The sequence below is a fragment of the Corella eumyota genome, chromosome 7 (assembly GCF_963082875.1).
Source record: "Corella eumyota chromosome 7, kaCorEumy4.1, whole genome shotgun sequence".
Lineage (NCBI taxonomy): Eukaryota > Metazoa > Chordata > Ascidiacea > Phlebobranchia > Corellidae > Corella > Corella eumyota.
Window position 1 is genome coordinate 5,485,835 of NC_137496.1, and position 14,616 is coordinate 5,500,450.

Consider the following 14,616-nt stretch of genomic DNA (forward strand, 5'->3'; position numbering starts at 1 on the left):
ACGCCGCGCGATGTTTTTTTCGCCGCCGAATCGACTCGCCTTCCCGGCCTCGCTCGGCGCCGTTTCATTGGCGCTCAGCGGAGCGCGCTCATTGGCCGCGCGCCGGCGCGCCAATTCTTCGACCAACGGCAAGCGACGCAGTGGCAGTATAAAAGGCGCTTCGAACCGAGCGACGACATCAGTTTCAGTGGAACGTCGTCGCAGTAAACAAGCAGAACAAGCAAAAAGCAAAGAAATGGCAAGAACCAAGCAGACAGCTCGAAAGTCGACAGGAGGCAAGGCGCCTCGCAAGCAGCTCGCCACCAAGGCCGCCCGCAAAAGTGCGCCGGCCACGGGCGGCGTCAAGAAGCCCCACCGTTATCGACCGGGGACAGTCGCGCTGCGCGAGATCAGGCGTTACCAGAAGTCGACCGAGCTGCTCATTCGCAAGCTGCCCTTCCAGCGACTCGTGCGCGAAATCGCGCAGGACTTCAAGACCGACCTCCGCTTTCAGGGCAGCGCCGTGATGGCCCTGCAGGAGGCCAGCGAAGCTTACCTCGTCGGTCTGTTCGAGGACACCAACTTGTGCGCGATCCACGCCAAGCGCGTGACCATCATGCCGAAAGACATCCAGCTGGCCAGGCGAATTCGAGGCGAGAGGGCCTAGGCGAACGCAGCAGCGTGCCGCACCACACAAACGGCTCTTTTCAGAGCCACCCGTTCAACAAGAAAGAGTTCCGAGTAACGTCGGCCGGCGCCGCGCGATTGGCCGACCGGCCGTGCGACGTTCTTTTGCCGCCGAAGCGACCCGCGCTCTCGGCCTCGTTTCGAGAAAGCTAGCCGGTCGGGCAAAAGAGGGAAACCCCCCACTGGCTGCGACAGGCAAGAGAGAAAGAGGCGCGCCGATCGGCCAGCGCGACGTTCTTTTGCCGCCGAAGCGACTCGCGCTCTCGGCCTCGTTTCGAGAAAGCTAGCAGGTCGCGAAAAAAGAGGGAAACCCCCCACTGGCTGCGACACAGCGAGGAGCGGCGGTTGGTTCGCGCACGTGTGTTTGCCGAAAATTGGCAACGAGGGCGCGGCGCAAAATGACGACGAAAACATTCGAAGTCCGGGCATCTCTCTGCAATTCTGTTCGGGTGGCTCTGAAAAGAGCCGTTTCGAGTTTTTTCGTTCGCGCCGTCGTCGTTGCTCAGGCCTTCTTCGAGGTCTTTTTGGGCAAAAGCACGGCCTGGATGTTGGGCAGCACGCCGCCCTGAGCGATCGTGACGCCGCCGAGCAGCTTGTTGAGTTCCTCGTCGTTGCGAATGGCCAGCTGCAAGTGGCGCGGGATGATTCGGGTTTTCTTGTTGTCTCGCGCGGCGTTGCCGGCCAATTCCAACACCTCGGCGCTCAAGTACTCGAGCACGGCGGCCATGTAGACAGGCGCGCCGGCGCCGACGCGCTCCGAGTAGTGACCCTGGCGGAGAAGTCGATGCACGCGGCCGACGGGGAACTGCAGGCCCGCGCGCGACGAGCGGCTCTTCGGCTTTGCCTTCGCTTTGCCTCCGGCGTTTCCTTTACCTCGTCCTGACATGTTGATTCGTAGTTGCGGTTGGTGCTTCAAAGTAAGACTGTGAGGCCGTCGCCGCTCGAGTCGCTTTATATATGCTGCAGTTTTGCGCGCGCCGACCGGTCGTCGACCAATCGCGCGGCGCGCGCCGCAACTCGCTCGACTGCGATTGGTGCCCGTTTCGATGGCCAATTTGCATAAGGGAAAGCCCCCCGTTGTTTCGTATGCGCTGCAGTTAGCGCGCGCGTCGACCAATCGCGTGGCGAGCGCCGCAACTCGCTAGACTGCGATTGGCGCCCGTTTCGATGGCCAATTTGCATAAGGGAAAGCCCCCCGTGGCGAAGGCGGCGGAACGCCGATTGGCCGTTGCCGAGTCGCTCGAACGGCTCGCGCGCCTGCGATTGGCCGGCGCTTCGAGTGCTCATTTGCATAGCGGCGGCTTTAAAAGCGAGCGCGCCGACCAGCCGCCACACTCAGCTCGCAAACCCACCACAACCGCGACAACACGATGGCAGCATCAAAAGGCACGAAGAAGGCAGTCAAGAAGGCCGCGCCGGCCGAAAACAAAAAGAAGCGACGCGCCCGCCGAAAGGAGAGCTTCAGCATCTACATTTACAAGGTGCTCAAGCAGGTGCACCCCGACACCGGCATCTCCAGCAAGGCGATGAGCATCATGAACTCGTTCGTGAACGACATCTTCGAGCGAATCGCGTCCGAGGGCTCGCGCCTGGCAACCTACAACAAGCGGCACACGATCAGCAGCCGCGAAATCCAGACCGCCGTGCGACTGCTCTTGCCCGGCGAACTGGCCAAGCACGCCGTGTCGGAGGGCACCAAGGCCGTGACCAAATACACCAGCTCGAAGTAGTTTTTCGACGACGACGAAAAAAAAAACAGCGAAACGGCTCTTTTCAGAGCCACCCCTCGTGCTCGAAAGAGAAAAGCCACCACGCCCGTTCGCGGGCCCCATCGAAAAACACGTTTATTAATATTTTTATTATCAGACAAAGTTGTTGTTGTTGTTGTTCGCTCGTTCGCAAATAGCGGCGAGAAGATCGAAATTTCGCTCGGGCCCCGGTCGCTCGAGTGCTTTCGGCGGCCGCGCGAGCTCGCAAAACGACGGGACGGCTACGCCCCACGACGGCCAGACCTGCGCCCTTGGGCGCGCCGCGGTTCCTGCGAGGCGCCAAGGCGACGAAAGGCGGCGGCGCGGGCCCGTCGCTCGCCGAACGGGCCGAACGAGGCGAGCAAACTCGCCAAAACGCGGCCCGGCAGCGTTTTGCCGAGGTTCGGCGACCGACCGCGAGCGAAGCTCGGCCACCACGCGCACGGCGACGCGACGGGGGGCTGCGGCGGCCGAAGACGCTCGTTTCGAGCCGCTGCCGAGCTCCGTCCGAGGTCGCGCGGCCGCGCCGCAGCAAGAAACGTGCTCGCGCCTTAGCACAGATTCGCCAGCAAAAGCCGCCGCCAGGCCGATCGCTCCGTTCGCGTCGTTTCGTTTCGGTTCGACAGCGAGCTATTTATAACGCGTCATAGCAGTGGCCGGGCTTTCATAGCGAAAAGCGAAATCGAACGAAGACCAACCAACATGACAGCCCAACAGCAACAGCAACAGTCCGCCGGCAAAGCCAAGAAGACGCCGAAGGCCGCGCCGCCGGCGCACCCCACCTACCGGGTCATGGTCGCCGCCGCCGTGGCCGCGACCAAGAACAAACGCGGCACGTCTCGCCAGGCCATCGTCAGCTACATACGGAGCAACTACGACGTAAAGGACGGCACGGCCAGCCGCAACGTCACCGCCGCCGTCAAGCGAATGACCGCCGACAAGACTCTCGCGCAGACCAAGGGCACGGGCGCGTCCGGCTCTTTCAAGCTTCCCGTCGCCGAGAAGAAGAAGAAGCCCGCCGCCGCCGCCGCTAAAAAGCCGGCCGCCGCCGCAGCAGCGAAGAAGAAGAAGCCCGCGGCCGGCCAGAAGAAGACCGGCACGCCGTCCAAAAACAAGCGGGCCGCGGCCAAGAAGTCGGCGCCCGCCGCCTCGAAGAAGGCCACGCCGAAAAAGGCAGCCAAGAAGCCCGCCGCGAAAAAGGCCACGACGGCGGCCAAGAAGCTCGCGGCCGCCAAGCCGAAGCCGAAGAAGCCCGCCGTGAAGAAGGTCGCCGCGAAAAAGTCGACGACGGCGAAAAAGGCCAGCAAGAAGTAGCCGGCGCGGCGTTGCGCCCGTCTGGCGCGCCCTCACACAACGGCTCTTTTCAGGGCCACCCGTTGTTTCAGTCGAGAGAGATTCCCGGGGTCGGGGTAATTACGAAGCCGGCAGGTGGCCGGGCGGCGTCGCTCGCGATCGACCGCTCTTCGACGTTCGGCGCCCCGCGGCGAAGCACGAAACGAGCGGGGTGCGCGCGCTGCACGCCGATTGGTCGCGGCGGTGAAAATGCGCCAAAGCGCGCTTTCGCGTCCGACTCGGCCCGTATAAAGGCGCGCGCCGGCCGAAGTCGAGCACATTCTTCAGCGGACAGCGAAGCAGCAACAACAACTCACTCACTTATCAGCAACATGTCAGGACGAGGCAAAGGCGGAAAAGGCTTGGGAAAGGGGGGCGCGAAACGACATCGCAAGGTTCTGCGCGACAACATCCAGGGTATCACGAAGCCCGCGATCAGGCGTCTCGCTCGACGGGGCGGCGTCAAACGAATCTCCGGCCTTATCTACGAAGAGACTCGCGGCGTGCTCAAGGTCTTTCTCGAGAACGTGATTCGCGACGCGGTCACCTACACCGAACATGCAAAACGGAAGACCGTAACCGCGCTCGACGTCGTCTACGCTTTGAAGCGCCAAGGGCGAACGCTGTACGGCTTCGGCGGTTAGGCGGCGGGCCACGCAGGCGACAGCAACACAATCGGCCCTTTTCAGGGCCACCCGTTTAACGCAAGAGAGAGTTACTTAGACCGGCACGCCGGGCGATGTTTTTTTCGCCGCCGAATCGACTCGCCTTCCCGGCCTCGCTCGGCGCCGTTTCATTGGCGCTCAGCGGAGCGCGCTCATTGGCCGCGCGCCGGCGCGCCAATTCTTCGACCAACGGCAAGCGACGCAGTGGCAGTATAAAAGGCGCTTCGAACCGAGCGACGACATCAGTTTCAGTGGAACGTCGTCGCAGTAAACAAGCAGACCAAGCAAAAAGCAAAGAAATGGCAAGAACCAAGCAGACAGCTCGAAAGTCGACAGGAGGCAAGGCGCCTCGCAAGCAGCTCGCCACCAAGGCCGCCCGCAAAAGTGCGCCGGCCACGGGCGGCGTCAAGAAGCCCCACCGTTATCGACCGGGGACAGTCGCGCTGCGCGAGATCAGGCGTTACCAGAAGTCGACCGAGCTGCTCATTCGCAAGCTGCCCTTCCAGCGACTCGTGCGCGAAATCGCGCAGGACTTCAAGACCGACCTCCGCTTTCAGGGCAGCGCCGTGATGGCCCTGCAGGAGGCCAGCGAAGCTTACCTCGTCGGTCTGTTCGAGGACACCAACTTGTGCGCGATCCACGCCAAGCGCGTGACCATCATGCCGAAAGACATCCAGCTGGCCAGGCGAATTCGAGGCGAGAGGGCCTAGGCGAACGCAGCAGCGTGCCGCACCACACAAACGGCTCTTTTCAGAGCCACCCGTTCAACAAGAAAGAGTTCCGAGTAACGTCGGCCGGCGCCGCGCGATTGGCCGACCGGCCGTGCGACGTTCTTTTGCCGCCGAAGCGACCCGCGCTCTCGGCCTCGTTTCGAGAAAGCTAGCCGGTCGGGCAAAAGAGGGAAACCCCCCACTGGCTGCGACAGGCAAGAGAGAAAGAGGCGCGCCGATCGGCCAGCGCGACGTTCTTTTGCCGCCGAAGCGACTCGCGCTCTCGGCCTCGTTTCGAGAAAGCTAGCAGGTCGCGAAAAAAGAGGGAAACCCCCCACTGGCTGCGACACAGCGAGGAGCGGCGGTTGGTTCGCGCACGTGTGTTTGCCGAAAATTGGCAACGAGGGCGCGGCGCAAAATGACGACGAAAACATTCGAAGTCCGGGCATCTCTCTGCAATTCTGTTCGGGTGGCTCTGAAAAGAGCCGTTTCGAGTTTTTTCGTTCGCGCCGTCGTCGTTGCTCAGGCCTTCTTCGAGGTCTTTTTGGGCAAAAGCACGGCCTGGATGTTGGGCAGCACGCCGCCCTGAGCGATCGTGACGCCGCCGAGCAGCTTGTTGAGTTCCTCGTCGTTGCGAATGGCCAGCTGCAAGTGGCGCGGGATGATTCGGGTTTTCTTGTTGTCTCGCGCGGCGTTGCCGGCCAATTCCAACACCTCGGCGCTCAAGTACTCGAGCACGGCGGCCATGTAGACAGGCGCGCCGGCGCCGACGCGCTCCGAGTAGTGACCCTGGCGGAGAAGTCGATGCACGCGGCCGACGGGGAACTGCAGGCCCGCGCGCGACGAGCGGCTCTTCGGCTTTGCCTTCGCTTTGCCTCCGGCGTTTCCTTTACCTCGTCCTGACATGTTGATTCGTAGTTGCGGTTGGTGCTTCAAAGTAAGACTGTGAGGCCGTCGCCGCTCGAGTCGCTTTATATATGCTGCAGTTTTGCGCGCGCCGACCGGTCGTCGACCAATCGCGCGGCGCGCGCCGCAACTCGCTCGACTGCGATTGGTGCCCGTTTCGATGGCCAATTTGCATAAGGGAAAGCCCCCCGTTGTTTCGTATGCGCTGCAGTTAGCGCGCGCGTCGACCAATCGCGTGGCGAGCGCCGCAACTCGCTAGACTGCGATTGGCGCCCGTTTCGATGGCCAATTTGCATAAGGGAAAGCCCCCGTGGCGAAGGCGGCGGAACGCCGATTGGCCGTTGCCGAGTCGCTCGAACGGCTCGCGCGCCTGCGATTGGCCGGCGCTTCGAGTGCTCATTTGCATAGCGGCGGCTTTAAAAGCGAGCGCGCCGACCAGCCGCCACACTCAGCTCGCAAACCCACCACAACCGCGACAACACGATGGCAGCATCAAAAGGCACGAAGAAGGCAGTCAAGAAGGCCGCGCCGGCCGAAAACAAAAAGAAGCGACGCGCCCGCCGAAAGGAGAGCTTCAGCATCTACATTTACAAGGTGCTCAAGCAGGTGCACCCCGACACCGGCATCTCCAGCAAGGCGATGAGCATCATGAACTCGTTCGTGAACGACATCTTCGAGCGAATCGCGTCCGAGGGCTCGCGCCTGGCAACCTACAACAAGCGGCACACGATCAGCAGCCGCGAAATCCAGACCGCCGTGCGACTGCTCTTGCCCGGCGAACTGGCCAAGCACGCCGTGTCGGAGGGCACCAAGGCCGTGACCAAATACACCAGCTCGAAGTAGTTTTTCGACGACGACGAAAAAAAAAACAGCGAAACGGCTCTTTTCAGAGCCACCCCTCGTGCTCGAAAGAGAAAAGCCACCACGCCCGTTCGCGGGCCCCATCGAAAAACACGTTTATTAATATTTTTATTATCAGACAAAGTTGTTGTTGTTGTTGTTCGCTCGTTCGCAAATAGCGGCGAGAAGATCGAAATTTCGCTCGGGCCCCGGTCGCTCGAGTGCTTTCGGCGGCCGCGCGAGCTCGCAAAACGACGGGACGGCTACGCCCCACGACGGCCAGACCTGCGCCCTTGGGCGCGCCGCGGTTCCTGCGAGGCGCCAAGGCGACGAAAGGCGGCGGCGCGGGCCCGTCGCTCGCCGAACGGGCCGAACGAGGCGAGCAAACTCGCCAAAACGCGGCCCGGCAGCGTTTTGCCGAGGTTCGGCGACCGACCGCGAGCGAAGCTCGGCCACCACGCGCACGGCGACGCGACGGGGGGCTGCGGCGGCCGAAGACGCTCGTTTCGAGCCGCTGCCGAGCTCCGTCCGAGGTCGCGCGGCCGCGCCGCAGCAAGAAACGTGCTCGCGCCTTAGCACAGATTCGCCAGCAAAAGCCGCCGCCAGGCCGATCGCTCCGTTCGCGTCGTTTCGTTTCGGTTCGACAGCGAGCTATTTATAACGCGTCATAGCAGTGGCCGGGCTTTCATAGCGAAAAGCGAAATCGAACGAAGACCAACCAACATGACAGCCCAACAGACGAAGAAAAGCAGCATATAATTAGATCGCGAAGTTCTGCCCGATTTTTGTCTGTCAGTCTTAGTTCAGTGAAAGTTAACAAAGAGTTCTACAGAATCTTTGGATTACTACTTAATTTCTGAAAAAAAAACAAGCACCACAAATAGGAGTATATTTTTCTGAAGACCCCTCAACCCAGATTATACATCCCCACTGCCAAAATGGCGAAAAGAAACAGAAATGCTGCGAAAAACAACCAAGCAGTAGCAGATACCCTAAACACTTCACCGCTTAACCCAACTCCAACCCATACTCCAACTAGGCCTGTAATACCACCAAGAACAAAACATTCTCAAAAAACCTACGACAACCAAACCCAATACCACTACATCAACAATGAAACCCCTCCCCCAAAAAATAATGAAGAAAACTATCCTTCAACATCAAAAACCGCCAACAATCAACCAACTTACGCCCAAATTACAACAAAACCTTCAACCGTTCCAAACCAAAACCAATTCGTCTGTGACCACGAAACAGATGTGTTGATAAAATTCACTGAAATGAGACCTCGAAATTGGCTTATCAACGAAATTAAAAACCTAAAATTTGAACCCACACATCTTGAAAGTCTATTCTGCAAATTCAACGGCCTAGCTATTATCACAATGAACAACAGGCAAAATGCTAAAAAACTGGAAGCCAATGTCAACAACTTAATTGATAATAAAACGTGGCAAAATGTCAGCTACTGCAAGCTCTGGAAACAGGTCTTCGTACCCATAACGGTGCAAGATATACCAGGCCGATACACAGATGAACCGATTATAGAAATTTTTTTACAAACTTACAATCTGCCAGTTACAAAGGTGCATAGACAACGAGACCCAAACGGTATCCTTACAGGAAAACGTTTCTTTTATGTAAACGGTGACCTCCTAAAGCAAGTAAAAATCCCTACATTTTTCAAAATTCAAGGCTACCACTTTCCAGTTTACTATTTTGGACAAAGAACCCCAAAAGTACCACAAAATGCAGACACCCAACAACAAGCATCGAATAAAGTCAACACACCACAACAAAAAATCGTGAAAGAAAACAACAACCAACCCGTAAAACCACACCAAGCTGAGCAATCAATGATCAGCAGTGGATCTTCTCAAGCCTCCGGACCGCCGCCTAAACGACCACTCTTTCACCATTCTACACCATCTCACCAACTATCAACATCAAAACTAACAACCATAGACTCTTGTGTATTTATAACCGACGAAGAAAGAAGAACCATAGAACAATACCATCATGAACATAATCTCACATTAGAATGTTCAACCTCATCCGACGATCAAGACTCCACCCCGGAAGGACCCCAAGCAAACCAAACGGTACCTTTTTAACATTTCTCGTAACCTTAAACTTTAATATAATGATTTTTCTAATTTATATTGCTTTCATTCGTTTTATGTATAATATGCTTAACACCTGGAACCCACAGTTAAAACCAACCCATAATCGCAAAAATCAAACCAACGCTAAATTTCACAACCAAAGGCACAAAATAAACCCAATTTTACACAACAACAAATTACCAAAACCTTACCTACCTACTTTCCATAAATCGAAAATAATCTTTTTTAAATACACACCTGGATGACGTCGATGTTAAAAATTACCTCCTTGAACTGCAACGGGCTTGGCGACCCCGTAAAACGCCAAGCCCTTTTTGCCAGCCTTTCTCAGACCCAAAATTCCATAATACTACTGCAGGAAACTCACTCCCACCACCATCTTGAACAGCTCTGGTCCAACGAATGGAAGGCTGGCAAATCCTTTTTCTCCTCCTCCCCCACATCTACCATCGCTCGTGGGGGCGTTGCAATTCTAATAAACACAAATAATTTAATAGCCAAAAACGTTAATCTTACTCCAGACGGCCGCACAATAAGTATCGATATAGATACGTATACCCACACCTTTCACATAGTCAACATTTATGCACCTTGCTCCGGTCATTACAAAAACTTGACTGAAAATACCAACTATTTTAACTCTATCTTTCACCTGGTTTCATCGCAATACCCCACAATTGTAGCTGGTGATTTTAATAACATTGAAAACTTCAAACTCGATCTCAACCCACCAATTATCAACAAAACTAACAATCATTCGTTCTTTCGATTTTGCGAAACCCTTTCTATAGCTGATGCATTAAGGAAACTCCAACCAAAAATAAAACAATATACGTATACCAGTTTAACCAGTCAATCAAGAATAGATAGAATATATACATCAAACCAAATTAAAACAATATCCCACAACATAATACCATGCTGCCTTTCCGACCATGATTTTGTCACAGCAGATCTAACTCTCAGCTCAGCACAAAAAACAAACAAGGGCCAAGGCACTTGGCGAAATAACATCAAAATCTATCTGGACCCATCTTTTACACATTACATATCACATACCATACCACACCTGAACGACAACACAACAGAAATAACAAATACGTGGACTAAAATTAAGATTTTTATAAAAAATGCCAATATCAAATTCGCCAAAAAGCACTCAAATAATTTTACCGATATGAGAAATAAACTAGAACTACAACTTGAAGAGGCAAAATTAAACTTACAAGGAAATCTAAATCAACAATTGACCCAGAAATATTTCAACCTTAAAAAACAACTGTACAATTTACACAGATCTCATACCAAAAACAAAATTCTGCAAACAATACTTTCCACAACATATACCAACGCCCCGGACAGCTACATATATTCCCTTTTGAAATCAAAAACCGAGCCCACGGAAATCCTCGAACTATACGACGACCATCTTCTGCCCTTTACAAAAACCCGTGAACTCCTAGACATAACTTTCAACTACTATAAAAATATTTACAAGCCACCAACTTTAGTAAACACCCACCCCTTTTTCAACCAACAATTTCCACAATTAACAACAGACCAATCAGATCTCTTAACCAAGCCGATAACAAAAGCAGAAATTCTGACAACAATTAAAAGCCTTACTAAAAACAAAGCCCCAGGCCCTGATGGTCTTTCTAACGAATTGTTTATCTCCCAACAGGAAGCCTTGCTTCCACCTCTGCTAAAACTGTTCAACCATTTTCTTGAAACTGGATTAATCCCAGCAAATTTCAAAACTGGAAAAATTACCCTTATTCACAAAAAAAGCTCCAAATCTGAGATAAAAAATTACCGCCCCATCTCTTTACTAAATTCAGACCTTAAATTGTTTAACAAAATATTAGCCAACCGGATAAAACTCATAACACCATTTTTACTCAGTGGAACCCAATTTGCTCAACCAGGCCTCTCAGTTGTAGGTGCAAGCCTGCTACTGAGAGACATCTACCATAAATTGTCTTACAATAAAGTAACAGGCTACATGCTTTCACTCGACTTTGCCAAGGCTTTCGACTCCATCAGTCATTCTTTCCTGTCGCAAACTCTACAACACTTCAATTTTCCTCAAAAATTCATTAAACTAATCGACACTTTACACTCAGACATTTTCTCCACTATATACATAAATAAACATCCAACATCCCCCGTCCCGATTCGAAACGGTGTCAGACAAGGATGTCCCCTAAGCCTACACTTGTTTACTCTTGCTCTAGAACCGCTACTCCTGTACATGCAACATCAACAAGATGTCATCGGAGTACGACTTACAAGCCGACATACCATCAAAACGGTCGCGTATGCCGACGACATAACCCTGACCCTTACCACCCCCCGGTCCATCCACGCTGCCCTATCAACTCTTCAACTTTTTTCAAATGCCTCCGGACTGAAACTCAATCACGAAAAAACCAAAGCACTGCTTATCAACCCGCCCACTGCTGTAATAAACCTACCTCAAAATATCACTTGGACTAATTCTGTAATAACTCCACTTAACATCCCAATTGGAAAACCTAAATTTATAACGCAACATTGGAACCACATATGCCAAAAGATATCCGACGAAGAAAAATGTCTAAGAAAAATATTTTCGACACTAGACCACAAAGCTGTACTTTCCAAAACAAAGCTCCTGCCACATATTATAAATTTTGCATCAGTCTACCCAATGCCAAAAACAAAACAAATCACCATCTCCAACATAATCTTAAGATACGCCCTTAAAAATCAAAATCAATTACAGCTGAAAACCCTGGCACTTACTCGAACTAACGGGGGCTACAATTTCCCCAATATAAGGTTTTACTCGGACCTTTTCTTTCTCAAACCAATATTCTCCCACTTTAATTTTCGTAAAAACAGTACTCCTCCATCTCCGCAAGACTTAACAATCGAATATAATATCGGACTCCTCCTCTCCAAAACGTATGAAATGCCTTATCTAAATTCGATTCCACACGCCGACATACTTACACCACTTTATAAACACTACATCGACATCATTAACAATTACAAATTAACCCCAAAGCACCTCCAATTAAACTCAATCTCAAAACTTTACAAAACCCTGAACAACCAACCTAAACAAGACAACACCACTGTATGGCCGAACATACACAATAACATTCTCTCAAACAACCTAAAAACTATAAATTATAAAATTACTCAAAATGTACTTTCCACCAGATCAACTTTCTTACCCAATCTCCTAGACAATAATTCAAACTGCCCTCTCTGCAATACAAACGCATATGAAACGTCAATCCACTTACTCCACAAATGCAACAAAATTTCTCCCCTTCTCACTTATACCAACAACATTTTTACAAAACTCACTGGACATGACCATAACATATTTCAAAATTCCGACCATATGAACTTAAGCCCACCTTCAACAATTTCAATAGTAAACCTAGACCAATACGTACTACTAATATCAACACTCCACCATAAAATTTGGCAATACAGGAATAAAATAGTCTATGAAAAACATACCTTCTCACAAAAAAAATTAATCGCTTCCTATATTCAATCCATACAATCCAGACTCCACTTTGAAACAAATAAGCCATACCCGATATACACTAGCCAAATAGCCGAATTAGTACAAGTAATACAGACAACAGAACACCACTACCACACAGCAATAACCTAAAAATTAACGTACATAACACTGCCAAAATAAACCTATTTTCTCCTTACTAATCCTTTCAATGTTTTCAATTTTTTCACTTTAACTATATGCATGTAAACGCCGTGAACATTTACTATTGTTATTTTGAACTTTAATGTATTTCTTCATTTTCATCACCCGTACTCCTTGTTATTTTCCTTTTTGTTTTTTTGTTATGAATTACGCGCAATATTCTTTATTTGTATCACCCTTATGTAATGCAAATAAACAAAAAATACAACATGACAGCCCAACAGACGAAGAAAAGCAGCATATAATTAGATCGCGAAGTTCTGCCCGATTTTTGTCTGTCAGTCTTAGTTCAGTGAAAGTTAACAAAGAGTTCTACAGAATCTTTGGATTACTACTTAATTTCTGAAAAAAAACAAGCACCACAAATAGGAGTATATTTTTCTGAAGACCCCTCAACCCAGATTATACATCCCCACTGCCAAAATGGCGAAAAGAAACAGAAATGCTGCGAAAAACAACCAAGCAGTAGCAGATACCCTAAACACTTCACCGCTTAACCCAACTCCAACCCATACTCCAACTAGGCCTGTAATACCACCAAGAACAAAACATTCTCAAAAAACCTACGACAACCAAACCCAATACCACTACATCAACAATGAAACCCCTCCCCCAAAAAATAATGAAGAAAACTATCCTTCAACATCAAAAACCGCCAACAATCAACCAACTTACGCCCAAATTACAACAAAACCTTCAACCGTTCCAAACCAAAACCAATTCGTCTGTGACCACGAAACAGATGTGTTGATAAAATTCACTGAAATGAGACCTCGAAATTGGCTTATCAACGAAATTAAAAACCTAAAATTTGAACCCACACATCTTGAAAGTCTATTCTGCAAATTCAACGGCCTAGCTATTATCACAATGAACAACAGGCAAAATGCTAAAAAACTGGAAGCCAATGTCAACAACTTAATTGATAATAAAACGTGGCAAAATGTCAGCTACTGCAAGCTCTGGAAACAGGACTTCGTACCCATAACGGTGCAAGATATACCAGGCCGATACACAGATGAACCGATTATAGAAATTTTTTTACAAACTTACAATCTGCCAGTTACAAAGGTGCATAGACAACGAGACCCAAACGGTATCCTTACAGGAAAACGTTTCTTTTATGTAAACGGTGACCTCCTAAAGCAAGTAAAAATCCCTACATTTTTCAAAATTCAAGGCTACCACTTTCCAGTTTACTATTTTGGACAAAGAACCCCAAAAGTACCACAAAATGCAGACACCCAACAACAAGCATCGAATAAAGTCAACACACCACAACAAAAAATCGTGAAAGAAAACAACAACCAACCCGTAAAACCACACCAAGCTGAGCAATCAATGATCAGCAGTGGATCTTCTCAAGCCTCCGGACCGCCGCCTAAACGACCACTCTTTCACCATTCTACACCATCTCACCAACTATCAACATCAAAACTAACAACCATAGACTCTTGTGTATTTATAACCGACGAAGAAAGAAGAACCATAGAACAATACCATCATGAACATAATCTCACATTAGAATGTTCAACCTCATCCGACGATCAAGACTCCACCCCGGAAGGACCCCAAGCAAACCAAACGGTACCTTTTTAACATTTCTCGTAACCTTAAACTTTAATATAATGATTTTTCTAATTTATATTGCTTTCATTCGTTTTATGTATAATATGCTTAACACCTGGAACCCACAGTTAAAACCAACCCATAATCGCAAAAATCAAACCAACGCTAAATTTCACAACCAAAGGCACAAAATAAACCCAATTTTACACAACAACAAATTACCAAAACCTTACCTACCTACTTTCCATAAATCGAAAATAATCTTTTTTAAATACACACCTGGATGACGTCGATGTTAAAAATTACCTCCTTGAACTGCAACGG

At 50.5% G+C, this 14,616-nt stretch overlaps 9 protein-coding genes across 9 annotated transcripts in view; 7 read left to right on the forward strand and 2 right to left on the reverse strand.

Moving 5' to 3' along the window:
- Nucleotides 1–14,616, forward strand: part of LOC145760540 (poly [ADP-ribose] polymerase tankyrase-like) — a 127,568-nt gene that overhangs the window by 33,731 nt on the left and 79,221 nt on the right. The gene's annotated exons all lie outside the window — the stretch shown is intronic.
- LOC145759082 (histone H3) lies at nt 236–646 on the forward strand. The gene has a single exon (XM_082572823.1). The coding sequence runs from the start codon at nt 236–238 to the stop codon at nt 644–646; it is 411 nt and encodes a 136-aa protein (XP_082428949.1).
- LOC145760478 (histone H2A) lies at nt 1,169–1,552 on the reverse strand. Its single transcript, XM_082574379.1, has one exon. It carries the CDS (start codon nt 1,550–1,552, stop codon nt 1,169–1,171), a length of 384 nt encoding a protein of 127 aa, XP_082430505.1.
- Nucleotides 2,014–2,417, forward strand: LOC145759906 (histone H2B.1-like). Its single transcript, XM_082573761.1, has one exon. The coding sequence runs from the start codon at nt 2,037–2,039 to the stop codon at nt 2,394–2,396; it is 360 nt and encodes a 119-aa protein (XP_082429887.1). The 5' UTR covers nt 2,014–2,036; the 3' UTR covers nt 2,397–2,417.
- LOC145759501 (uncharacterized) lies at nt 3,117–3,728 on the forward strand. The gene has a single exon (XM_082573339.1). It carries the CDS (start codon nt 3,117–3,119, stop codon nt 3,726–3,728), a length of 612 nt encoding a protein of 203 aa, XP_082429465.1.
- Nucleotides 4,078–4,390, forward strand: LOC145759279 (histone H4). Its single transcript, XM_082573064.1, has one exon. The coding sequence runs from the start codon at nt 4,079–4,081 to the stop codon at nt 4,388–4,390; it is 312 nt and encodes a 103-aa protein (XP_082429190.1). The 5' UTR covers nt 4,078.
- LOC145759086 (histone H3) lies at nt 4,711–5,121 on the forward strand. Its single transcript, XM_082572826.1, has one exon. The coding sequence runs from the start codon at nt 4,711–4,713 to the stop codon at nt 5,119–5,121; it is 411 nt and encodes a 136-aa protein (XP_082428952.1).
- LOC145760475 (histone H2A) lies at nt 5,644–6,027 on the reverse strand. The gene has a single exon (XM_082574375.1). The coding sequence runs from the start codon at nt 6,025–6,027 to the stop codon at nt 5,644–5,646; it is 384 nt and encodes a 127-aa protein (XP_082430501.1).
- LOC145760139 (histone H2B.1-like) lies at nt 6,488–6,891 on the forward strand. Its single transcript, XM_082574015.1, has one exon. It carries the CDS (start codon nt 6,511–6,513, stop codon nt 6,868–6,870), a length of 360 nt encoding a protein of 119 aa, XP_082430141.1. The 5' UTR covers nt 6,488–6,510; the 3' UTR covers nt 6,871–6,891.